Below are 12,331 nucleotides of genomic sequence, written 5' to 3' on the forward strand. Positions count from 1 at the left end.
GTCCATTTTGCTGGCACAGTTTTATTACGCATAAATTCAAAGTTTCGGGGCTGGAGCAGTGGCTCAAGCAGTACAGTGTTTGCCTTGCACGCGGCTAACCTAGGACGACTGAGGTTCAATTCCTCGGCGTCCCACATGGTCCCCCAAGCCAGGAGCAATTTCTGAGTACAAAGCCAAGAGTAACCCCTGAGCGTCAACGGGTGTGGCCCAAAAACCAAAAATAAATAAATAAATAAAAGTAAAGGTATCACTTCCTTCTCCACCCATAACTCTAATTATTTCTTAAAACTAAGCTGAGGATATTGAGTTGGTTTTCTGCTTTGAGGTCAGGAGGTCATAGTTTAACTACTCTTTCTTTTTTGGGGGGATTTGGGTCACACCCGGCAGCGCTCAGGGGTTACTTCTAGCTCTACGCCCAGAAATTGCTCCTGGCAGGCTTGAGGGGATGATATGGGGTGTGGAGATTTCACCCGTCATCCTTCTGCATGCAAGGCAAACACCCTACCTCCATGCTATCTCTTCGGCCCCCTACTCTTCCTTATTTATAAGAACAAAGAAACCTGAACCCATTCTGAAAAAATGCAATCCATTTAAAACAATAATGATTAGGCATGTAGAGAACCAGAATATTATTCATCATAGCCAGGAAAAATGTCAACCAATAAAACTAGAGCTAAAATGAAAGATATAATGAAATCAACTAAGCAGGACCTTAAAACAGGTATTTTATACATTATAAATATGCTCAAGACTATAGGAGAAGAGAAAATAAAGACAGAAATGAAAAGATATAACAAAGTTGTGGCTGAAGTGATAGCATGGAGGTAAGGCATTTGCCTTTCATGCAGAAGAACTGTGGTTCGAATCCCAGCATCCCATATGGTCCCCTGAGCCTGCCAGGAGCGATTTCTGAGCATAGACCCAGGAGTAATCCCTGAATGCTGCGGGTTGTGACCCAAAAACAACAACAATAACAAAAATATATAACAAAGTATAAAAAATTCTGGAAGAATATCACACAAAAATAACAATACAACTTGTTCAAATACAATGCTATATACTAAATACAACTGTTTCCTATTGTGGGGAGAGAAGACTGAAATGAGTGAGAAGGTAAGAGGGGAAAATAAATAAATTTGTTTGCTTTATATTTTGGTTTTTGCATTTGGGGCCACATCCGGCAGTGCTAAGGGGTTACTCCTGGCTCTGACAGATTGGGGACCATATGGGGTACAGGGGATCAGGTCTGCCACATGCAAGGTAAATGCTCTACTACTATGATATCACTCTGGCCCCATTAATTTGTTTATTTACAAGAGGGCCCTGAAGCATAGCTATTATGACAAAATACATGAAATTAGGGGTATGGGCAGAGCAATAGCACAGAGGTATGGTATTTGCCTTGCATGCTCCCGACCTGGGATGGACCAAGGTTCAGTTCCTGGCATCCCATATGTTCCCCTGAGCCTGTCAGACAGGAGTGATTTCTGAACATAGAGCCAGGAGTAATCCCTGAGCACCACTGGGTGTGGCCCAAAAAAAAAACCAAAACAAAACATAAAAAGAAATTGGGGTATAACTAATTGTGCCCTAAATATTTCAGGAAATGTACCAGAAAATAAATAAATAAAAGAGAAAGCCCAGGGTGATATATTTCAAGAGGAAGACCACCCACCTAAAACTAAATCATGAATAACTTTTTTTTTGTTTGTTTGTCTGTTTTTGTTTTGGGGTCAGGAGTTACTCCTGGCTCTACACTCAGAAATTGCACCTGGCAGGCTGGGGGGACCAGATGGGATGCCGGGATTTGAACCACCATCCTTCAGCATGGAAGGCAAATGCCTACCTCCATGCTATCTCTCCGGCCCCCGAATCTGAATAACTTTGTACCTTTTTATTTCATGGAGAATCAATTAAAAAAAAAAGAAAAAAAGAGGAAGAGCACTGGTCTAGCATATGTGAAATCTGAGTTTAATCCCTGGCACCCCATAATGTCCCCTCCCCCAACACCTGCTCCAATACCTGCCATATGGACTATGGCAACTCTGTCAGGAGTGGACCTGGGACCACATGCACTGTGAGGTGTGGCCCCTATTGAAAAAAAAAGTAGAAGAAAAGATGTGGAAATAAAATTTTGAATAACACCTGTGAACAAGACTCAACTAGGCCTCTGCAGCTCTGCAGGCCAAGATGGAAAGAATATGAAACTAATTATAACAGCTACAGGTAAAATTTACCACAGGCTAGGCATTTTCCTAAGAGCCTACACTATAATAAACCACAACCCTATGAGGGAACATTCCAGATGGCCCTTAGTGTTTATTAAATCAATGGAATAACTGTCAGATTGTGTTTCAGCCAGTACATAGTACAAAGGAGAATTTAGACTGGAATCTATGGAAAGGTTGAAGCAAAATAACTCACCAGAATCTTGACTGAAGTTGCTTTGTTGAGAACTAAGAACTAAGTAAAAACAAGGAGCACAAACATTGTATGGACATAAAGATTATGAGGTATTTGTAGCAGCCTTACACTATGAATGGGAAGACATATATGCCAGGGTGCTCAAAAATGTTTTAAGTGGGGGCTGGAGATTTGGTGCAAGCGGTAGGGAGTCTGCCTTGCCCGCACTAGCCTAGGACAGACCGCGGTTTGATCCCCCGGCGTCCCATATGGTCCCCCAAGCTAGGAGCGATTTCTGAGTGCATAACCAGGAGTAACCCCTGAGTGTCACTGGGTGTGACACCCTCAAAAAATGCTTTAAGGGATTAGAGAGATAGTACAGCTATCAAAGCACTTGCCTTGGCACTCAACCAATTTGGGTTCAATCCACTCAGTACCTGAGCTCTGCAGGAGTGATCTTTTGAGTGCAGAACCAAGAGTAAACTTTGTATAATGCCAGGCATGGCCCCAAACCAACCGAATAAAAACATTTAAGCACATAACCCTTCATTAGACATAATCTTTAGTGGGGATCTGATATGGAAGACTTGTAAGTGGGCTACTTTTTTGTTTTGGAACTCCCCTGCTGATCTGGGGCTCATCAGGACTATAGGGATATCTGAGTAGAGCTTGGCAGGCCAGACAGTGTGGTGATCCAGGCCTATGAAAGCCAGGCCTACACTCTATCCCTTTCAAGTCTCTTTCCTGCCCCAAAAGTAGGGGACTCAGCCCCAACCTCTCACCCTCTTTCATTCCCATACCATTTCCCTCTGCCTCCCATAGTGGTTCCTGGTTAGGATCCTACTTAATAAAGGACAGGCTCATGCCCCGTAGATTTGCTCCAAGATTCTGTCTTCTGACCCTCAGCCTATTCTAGCCATGCAACAGGTCAGAACAGACCAGCCACAAGCCCAGCATGCCTGGCATTTTTAAACAGCTTTTATTAAGACATCGTTTAGATGCCATGAAAGTCACTCTTTTAAAATGTACTGTTCTGTGGTTTGTGGTCTATTCACACACAGTTTGTGCAATAATTCCCGGTAATACCAGAACATTTTCATCACCATGCCCACAACGCAGTCATTGCGCAGTCTCCTTTCAGCTTTCAGTCAATAAATCTCCCAGTCTCCTGCGCTCATCCTAGGCATTTCCTCTCTATAGAATCAGGCAACATGTAATTTTCTTTTCTTTTTTTTTTATTCTTTTTTTTGTTTTTGTTTTTTTTTTTGGTTACACCTGGAGTTGCTCCTGGCTCTGCGCTCAGAAATTGCTCCTGTCAGGCATGGGGACCATATGGGATGCCAGGAATTGAACCACCGTCTGTCCTGGGTCAGCCATGCGTGTAAGGCAAAAACGCTCTACCACTGTGCTATCTCTCGGGCCCCATCATGTAATTTTCTAATGCCTGGCTCTTGAGAAAACTTATAGGGTATAGAACATTCTGACTTTATGTTCCCTTGTGATTTATGGTACCAGACAATTAGTTTACTTCTCAGACCTTATTCGAGGGCTTTGAGGCTAAATCTTGTAATAGAAGGAATCCAATTACCCAGGCCTTCATGTGGCAGACCACAGATTTCTCTGAAATCCCCCAGGTAACAGCCAGCTAAAATAACTGTCAGCAGAACAGTGCATATCTTCCCTCCACCCATATGTAACCATGTTTTTGATGTATTTTGTATTTTTTTCTTTAGGAAGTTGAAGTTTTGCATGTTGACTTTTTTTTTTTTTTTTTTAGAGGGGAGGGACTTGAATCACACCCATATGTGATTAGGACTTACTCCTTGCTCTGTGCTCAAGGGTCATTCCTGGCAGTGGTTGGGGAAACATGCAGTGCTGGGATAGAACCAGGGTCAGTTGTGAACAAGGCATGTGTCTTACCCACCGCACTATCAGGCCTTTGTTGGCATTTTAGTAGACAGCTCTAGGAGACATTGCTGGGGAGAGGAAATACACTTCTGAGTCAGGCAAATTCATTTCGTAGTTTTAAGCCTCAGTTTTCTTTTTTCTTTTTTTTGTGGTTTTTGGGTCACACCCGGCAGTGCTCAGGGGTTACTCCTGGCTCCATGCTCAGAAATTGCTCCTGGCAGGCACGGGGGACCATATGGGACGCTGGGATTCGAACCGATGACCTCTTGCATGAAAGGCAAACGCCTTACCTCCATTAAGCCTCAGTTTTCACTCAGCATCATTGTACTGTACAATGGCAATGCAAATAGCTACTTTACAGGAGGTTGTGAGGACTAGAAAGAATCAAAGTGCCTAGTATGTTTCTGAGGCCGAGGGTCTGCAGAATTGGTGGTGGCTACTCATCTTGTGCAGGTAGCGACTGGCCTCAGATCCTGCAGTGCAGCCTGATCTGGATGTAAGACTGGCTCTGCCACACCATTTCCTCATCTGCAAAATGGATTCAATAGCAGAACCTGTCTTAGCAGGTCATTTGATCAATGAGCTTTAAACAAAGCAATCAGGGCACCCGTAAGATCCCAACAGTTCTCAGCGTTCTTTGTGAATAAACCTGCCAAGGGCATTGAATGACCCTGAGGTTGCTACCAATACTTTCCTTCACATACCTAAGAAAATTTAGGCATAAAGTAAGTAGTTTGCCAAGGTTACCTAGTCAATGAATTGGTTGCCCCCAGTAGGCTATCTGAATCATTTTTTTCTTTTTTTGGTTTTTGAGCCACACTCAGCAGCACTCAGGGATTATTCCTGGTTCTGTGCTCAGAAATCAATCCTGGCAGACTTGGAAACCATATGGGATGGCAGGGATTGAACCCTGGTCCATCCCAGATCAGCAGTGTGCAAGGCAAAAACCCTACCGCTGTGCTATCACACCGGCCCTAGAATTATTTGTTTCACTCTTGCCTTCAGCTGTTCAGACTATAGCACACCACAACCTCCCCCTCCCAAAACACCAGCACTTATAATTGCTAAATAACAATGAAATAATGCAGATGACAATAACATGGTTTGAAAGCTGTATTGAGTGAAATAGTTTAACTAATCCAGGGGTCCTCAAACTTGACCCAGGGGCCACATGCAACCTGCTGAGGCCACATGTGGCCTGCATTTATCCAGCTCAACAGGTGTTTTTGCCATCGATGCCTCTCTTGATTAGTCACTGACTGGTTGGGGGGCAAATGTATGAAATATGGTCAGCACTCTCCAACTCCCTTCTTTCTCTCTGTCTCTCAACTCCTCCTCTCAGTCTTGGGCAGGGGTCCTCAAACTATGGTCTACCAAAAGCAGGCCCATAGTTACCATTGGAATACTGGTAAGTTTGTTGATTTAACTTTACTTATTCTTCATTTTATATATTGTATTTGTTCCATTTTTTCTTTTTTTCTTTTAACTTTAAAATAAGATGTGTGGTGTGCATAGGAATTTGTTCATAGTTTTTTTTTTTTTTTTTTGGTTTTTGGGCCACACCCGGCGGTTACTCCTGGCTGTCTGCTCAGAAATAGCTCCTGGCAGGCATGGAGGACCATATGGGACACTGGGATTCGAACCAACCACCTTTGGTCCTGGATCGGCTGCTTGCAAGGCAAACGCCGCTGTGCTATCTCTTCGAATAAAGTCATGAATTTTTTTTTGTTTGTTTGTTTTTTGAGCCATACCCGGTGACCCTCAGGGGTTACTCCTGGCTATGCGCTCAGAAATCGCTCCTGACTTGGGGGACCATATGGGACTCTGGGGGATCGAACTGCGGTCCGTCCTAGGCTAGTGCTTGCAAGGCAGACACTTTATCTCTAGCGCCACCGCTCTGGCCCCCTTTTTTTAAACTATAGACTGGCCCTCCAACAGTCAGAGGGACAGTGAACTAGCCCCCTGTTTAAAAGTTTGAGAACCCTTTTACTCATTAACTCATTACATTTTTACTCATATAATGCTTTTACTCATTTAACTCATTACATCATTAACTTTCAGGGAAAGACAGAAGATGGTGGTTCCTATTTTTATATCCAGGACTGCCTGGAGCACAGGTCTTAGGATAGAATATGGACTCAGTAAATATTACTGGATAAATGAATGAGTCTTTCAGACTGATGGATCTAATTACTATACAAAATGCTGGTCTTTGGAAGATGGAACTGCAGTGGACTGGGCCACGGTTGACCCACTTTTCATTTAGTTTCTTAGGTCACTAAAGGGCCATGATTCTCATAAACATTTTAATTGGTCTGTTGAGGTTGCTTAATCATTCATGGTCCCACCTCTGTCACCACCTGGTTCTAGACAACCACACCCAAATCCCTGACACTCTACTTTTGGCCCAATAGCTTGTAGGCTTTTCCACACACAGGAAGTTTCCTTCTCTGCCATGCACAAGATCTATCCAGACTTCCCAGTTCACTCAATCTCCATTGGTATGGGTCTTAAAGTTACTGAATTTCTGGTTTCTTCCCCTTGGTAATCAAGTCATCCAACACAAGGAGCTTGCTGCTGCAGAGGAGAGAAGGAGCCAGATCACCTCTGTGGGGAGGGACATAGGGGTCCAGGAAGCCTCCTTGTGCCCTGGACAGACTTTTGACTTCGTGCCAAGTATTGATCAAACACCTGACCAAGAGCCTGAAGAGACTTGACTAAAAGCTTGAAGACCATGCACATGCCCGTGCGCGCACGCGCGCACACACACACACACACACACACACACACACACACACACACATATTAGGATTTGCTACACAGAAAGCCTGAGCCCTCACAACACCAAGTTGTATGCACATCTGACCTCCCCGATTGGACTAGGCCTAGGGCATTATCCAATGAAGCGAACCACACTTGAACTCTCTCTTCCCAACAAACAAAAGTAGTAGCTTCCTGATTTTGATCCAAGTCAGAAACACAGATCTATCTGCAAACCAAGAGACTTAAAGCTGGCTCACACACCAGGAAAAGCCTCCTGCTATCTCCATTGTGACTCACTTTCAGGTGTCAGCTTCCTCCCTCTCCTCTGGCTGTTCCTCTTTGCCACATGCAAACCAACTTTCATTTGCTCTCTTACCCATCCCCCCAAAATACATTATTCAGTTTCTACAGATGTAGCCTCAACTCCCTAATCTAAACATATGTTTTTTTCTCTTCGTCTGCTGTGTCTGTGTCCAGAATTTTAGGCTGACTGAACTGTGAAAGCTCCAAACTCAAGGTCATTTTACATCTATTACTACCTTGCAAAGGCCCAAATTACTGCTCAAATGCACGTCCCTGCCACGCTCACATCTTTGTTAAACCTCTTTCCTGTGTCCAGAAAAAGTACTGAACAATTTGTAAGTTTTGTGTCTACTTGGTTTTTTGTGTTTATGTTTTATATCAAATCACAGCCTGGGTGATTTCTGTTCATGCCCTTAGGGATATTATTAGGCTGTGCAAGCTTAGAAGGAAAGAACATAGTGTCCTGGGAGGTGTGTCATTCCAAGTCTTCTGAATCAGCCTGAAGTCATTGCTGAGACCTTTTAGCTGAAATGGCTTTCTTCTAAAGGTCCAATGGTGTACATTGTGTGAGACTGGGATAAAGATGGCGCAAAACAACTTTGCAATTGCATTTCATGGTTATTCAATTAAAAAACAACTTTTTTTAAAGGCAACTACCCAAGTCTTTACACTTTCTGATAATTTTATCAGGTTCTTTCACTACCTACCTGTGCACATGACGGCAGCAAACACCCAGCACTGCCCATATCTCACTGGCTGGCAGCCTGTGGCGTGCCACTGCTTCAGGATGGCCACGCTGCCAGTCCACTCTGCAGGATTCATGCCGTCCAAGTAATTCTCACTCCAGTTTCCATTAAGCACCCCATTGTCATCATTGCTGTTGATCTGAGGAGGAGCCACGTAGAGAACATAAGAAGTAGCCCTTTCCACAACAAGCTGTGATAGGTGTGCAGCCTTGACAACAAACCCTGTGGCCCTAAGACACAGAGGAACCAGATTTTATTTCACCTGGGACTTTCCAGACCTATGTAGGAGTGGAGGGGAGGGAAGCCGGCTAGTCTGACTTGTGCTTCCCTATGAATTAATGGATCGTCCTATTCCCACTCATCTCACCAGCTACCCCACAGCTTCTACTTCCCATCCTTTGTGAAGTGAAAACATGGCTCTGAATCCTTCTAAAAAAACCTATGGAGCAAAGAAAATTTGAAAACAAGACCATGTGTCCAAACAGAACTGCACTTAGCCTTTCCTCAGACTTTGCAATTAATAGAGGATGGCCTGCATCCAGCTACTTCAGGAATCAGTTAAGAAAACAAAACAAAACAAAATGCTGCTTTCCACATTCTGGCATCAGTCTTTTAAAATTGCTTTGCCAGAGCTCCTGATCTCCAATTCTTCATTTACCCGTTTTTGGGGACAACAGTGAGTGGGCAGAGTTCTCCCTGCCTGGCTTCCTCCCTCCCAGACTCAGCCCAAGTAGACAAAGGTAGCTGGACCTCACCATGGCACACACCACTCTGCTTATGTATACTGGGCTTCCCCTCAGGGCACAGTCTATGGCTGGGTCCAGCTGGAAGTTCAGGCTCTTGTCTAGCAGCTCCAGGCAGATGTCCACAATATTCTCTTCAAACTGCAAAAAGGGAGTCCTAGAGGTGAGGCATCATGCTTGGCACATGTGTATAAAGAGCCCACCCATTTTACGCATCTCTCAGTGGTGTGTTTGTGTCCCTGCTGATGCTACTGAAGGTAATATGTTCTGCAGCACAGCCAGAAACTGTCTCCTGGGCAGATGTAGGGTCTCCCAGCTCTGGGATGACCCCATATCCAGTTTCTGTGTCCAACTCATCAAATCCCTCTCTCTGCATTTCAATGTGAGTGTTTTCAAGCCAAGGACATTGCCTAAAGAGCTAGAACACATGCTTTACATGTCTAGGGCCTAGGTTTTATGAAGAGTGTGGTGCCCTGAATGTGGCCTTCAAGCCAACGTAAATTACTAACATAAATAGTCTGTACCTATTAACAGTGATTTTTTTCAAGGGAGTCTGAAACAATGATTTTTTTTTCCTCCTCTCTCCTAATTCCCCACAATTCTGAAATTCTAGGGTTATTCTTGCTAAAAATATGTTGTCTCATTTTCCACTCTTTCCTGCTCAAACACTTGCTCACCAGTAGGCACTGATAAATTGATGGCGCCAGCTAGCCACAGTGTTCATGACTCAGTGATGTTCTGGGCTGACTAATAGCCTGTGAATTATGGAAACTTCCCACCCAAGGCAGGCAGGCTGGCTCCTTACTCTTCCAGGTGTGGCATGAAGGCTGCTTCTTCTGAGGCTTTCCCTGAACATGAACCTGGTGTAGTGCCAGCCCTGGCTATGTCTGTACTCATAGGCTAGAAGAGGTTGCCCAGGTCTGGCTCCCATCTGAGAGTTTGCTCTGTCCTCTCTAGCTTTTCTTGCTGTCCACATCTCTGATCTTGTACACAGTAGGTACATGACACATCTTTGTTGAACAAGAGGAAGTGCATTTCTTCCCAGGTAAACTAGACCATAAAAAGGATAGGAAGTTTCTTTGATCCAGTTTTTTTTTTTTTTTTTTTGGTTTTTGGGCCACACCCGTTTGACGCTCAGGGGTTACTCCTGGCTATGAGCTCAGAAATCGCCCCTGGCTTGGGGAGACCATATGGGATGCCGGGGGATCGAACCTCGGTCCGTCCTACGCTAGCGCTTGTAAGGCAGACACCTTACCTCTAGCGCCACCTTCCCGGCCCCTCTTTGATCCAGTTTGACCAAGTGCTTTTTCCTAGATCCTTCCAAGTCCTCCCCTTGTGCTCAACTGCTTGAATTCTCTGTATGCTCCATCCCTCCCTCCCCCAGGTCATCATTCTGCTCCAGCAATACCACACTGCTTTTACCTCAATAGAAAAAAATATTTCTCACCTTTGTGTGTCTGCTCTCACTTTCCTTTGCCCAGGATTTCTTCCTACTCTCTTCATTGGGCTAACTTGGTACCTTCTCTTCCTCTGAGTTTCTGCAATATCCTGCGTCCTTTTCTACCTTGCTTCATAAACCCCACTCATTGCCTGATAAAGCAGTCTACTTGGGTATCTGAGTCCCCACTACATCATGGAATCAGAAAAGGTGTATTACCCATTTTTATGTTTCTTTCCCTTAGTTTCCTGCCTGACACTGAGCAGGTATGTAATACACATTTAGAGGATAAGAGACAAAGAAAAAAACAAAAAAATGTATTACATTTATAATGAAAATATATATGTATACATATAAACTATATATACCATTAAGACAGACTTATAAAAAGGCAACAGTGATGAGGAGGGGAATGAATCCTGCTCCTCTGTCCTGTTCATTAGGACATGTTCAAGGAACTGACGTCTCTGGTGTGACAGCTGTCTACAGGAACATCCCTGAGTGCTGTGAGGATGAAGGGAGAGAATGGCAACTTGGTTCCCCTAGAAACAAGTTAACAAAGAAAAACAGGCACCATCAATGCCACTTCTCTCATGTCTGTTCATCCTCACCCTCACTCAGTGGAGTTCCTGGGAGGAGGAGCCTTTAGGTACTCCCCTTTCCTTTAGATAGTCCAAATCTGGTGTGACCAACAAAGACCATTTTCAACCTTCTTTTTCTCTAGCTCCTTGATATGGTCCCTCTCAGCTTCCTTGTACAACATGATGCTCATTTCTGAGTGGTTCTGGTGAAATGTATATGAGGCTCCTTGCCTATCCTGCTCCAGCTCTTCTTGCACCATGACCCTAGAGCCTGGCAGGGCTGGGAATGGGCAGACTCACCTGCCCATAGTTCCAGGGGCAAGGTTGAATCCAGTTTTTGTTCCCTTGATAGATGAAACCATAGTCATTCACCACATACTCCTGCCTCTGGGGCTCACTGTCCAGGTAGACAGCGTCTCCTAGGAATCAGAGAGAGAGGACACAAAACACAAGGGAGGCCTTGACTTTTGTCCTCATTAGCAGCTCCAGAAAACACAGTGGCACAGAGGTGGAACTCTGTAGAGGGCACTGTTTAATGCCAAGGGGACTGGCAAGATCTCCTCACACACCCTCACACCTCGGACAACACCAGCAATAGGTTCAATATGAATTTAGTAGCATCATAAAGTGGATTTTTTTTTTTTGCAAAATCTGTTTACATAGTAAAATGCCATAGTAAAATGCCCAAATGGAGAACCAGGTATCAAGTGAAATTTGATCCCAAGCCCAAGTGATCTTTATGCCTGCTCCTCCTTTGCTCACTCAGCTAAGCTTAGAAATTGACCTGAACCTCATGATTCCTTTGTAGAAATTTACTCTAGGAAAACTATACAAAGATTTAGGTATTATGCAGTGCATCAGAGTGCTTCTTTAATATTGAAAGTAAGCAACACTTATAGGTCCTGTTCTAAGTAATAGCCATCTCCATCACAGATTCTATGTATTATTAGCATAAGCAGGTAAAATTGTAGATAAAGTGTTGGGTTACTGATTCTACCCTAATCAATAATTGTGCCCTATCCTAGGGTGTGACCTGGTAATAGTATATTGGATTATGTCTTACTTGGCATTCTGCTCCCACCCTAGGGTGGTACCTGATTCTTGTGTATAAAACGAGGCTTTTACTGGGCCTGATTCTGGGCTTTTGCTTCAGCCTTATCCACTGAATAAAGCTGATATCTCCTGAAGCCTGACTGCCTGTGAGTTTTCTACCTGCCGCTATCACCTCAGAACTGCCGGCTGAACAGGGTGGTAGACGCATGGTCTGAGTTGGAGGAGAAAAACCTCCTCCTCCATCCCACCATCATCCAGCCCCATCAAGGGCTGATTTGCAACAATAAAGATAGTGGATCTTGGAGTAAGAAGTAGTACAAAGCTTCAGGTATTGCCTTGTGTGCTGAGGACCTCATTTGGTCCCCCAAGCACCTCTGTCTATGATCCCTAGCA

General features: G+C 44.2%; 1 protein-coding gene across 1 annotated transcript in view; it reads right to left on the reverse strand.

Annotated features, from left to right (window-relative positions):
- Positions 1-12,331, reverse strand: part of TGM5 (transglutaminase 5) — a 41,874-nt gene that overhangs the window by 14,555 nt on the left and 14,988 nt on the right. Inside the window, exons 6-8 of the mRNA XM_049781696.1 lie at positions 11,186-11,304; positions 8,879-9,007; positions 8,085-8,262 (exon numbers count right to left, since the gene is read on the reverse strand). Of these exons, the coding sequence (XP_049637653.1) occupies positions 8,085-8,262; positions 8,879-9,007; positions 11,186-11,304 (426 nt within the window). The remainder of the gene's footprint in view (positions 1-8,084; positions 8,263-8,878; positions 9,008-11,185; positions 11,305-12,331) is intronic.

This window comes from Suncus etruscus, chromosome 10 (assembly GCF_024139225.1).
Source record: "Suncus etruscus isolate mSunEtr1 chromosome 10, mSunEtr1.pri.cur, whole genome shotgun sequence".
NCBI lineage: Eukaryota > Metazoa > Chordata > Mammalia > Eulipotyphla > Soricidae > Suncus > Suncus etruscus.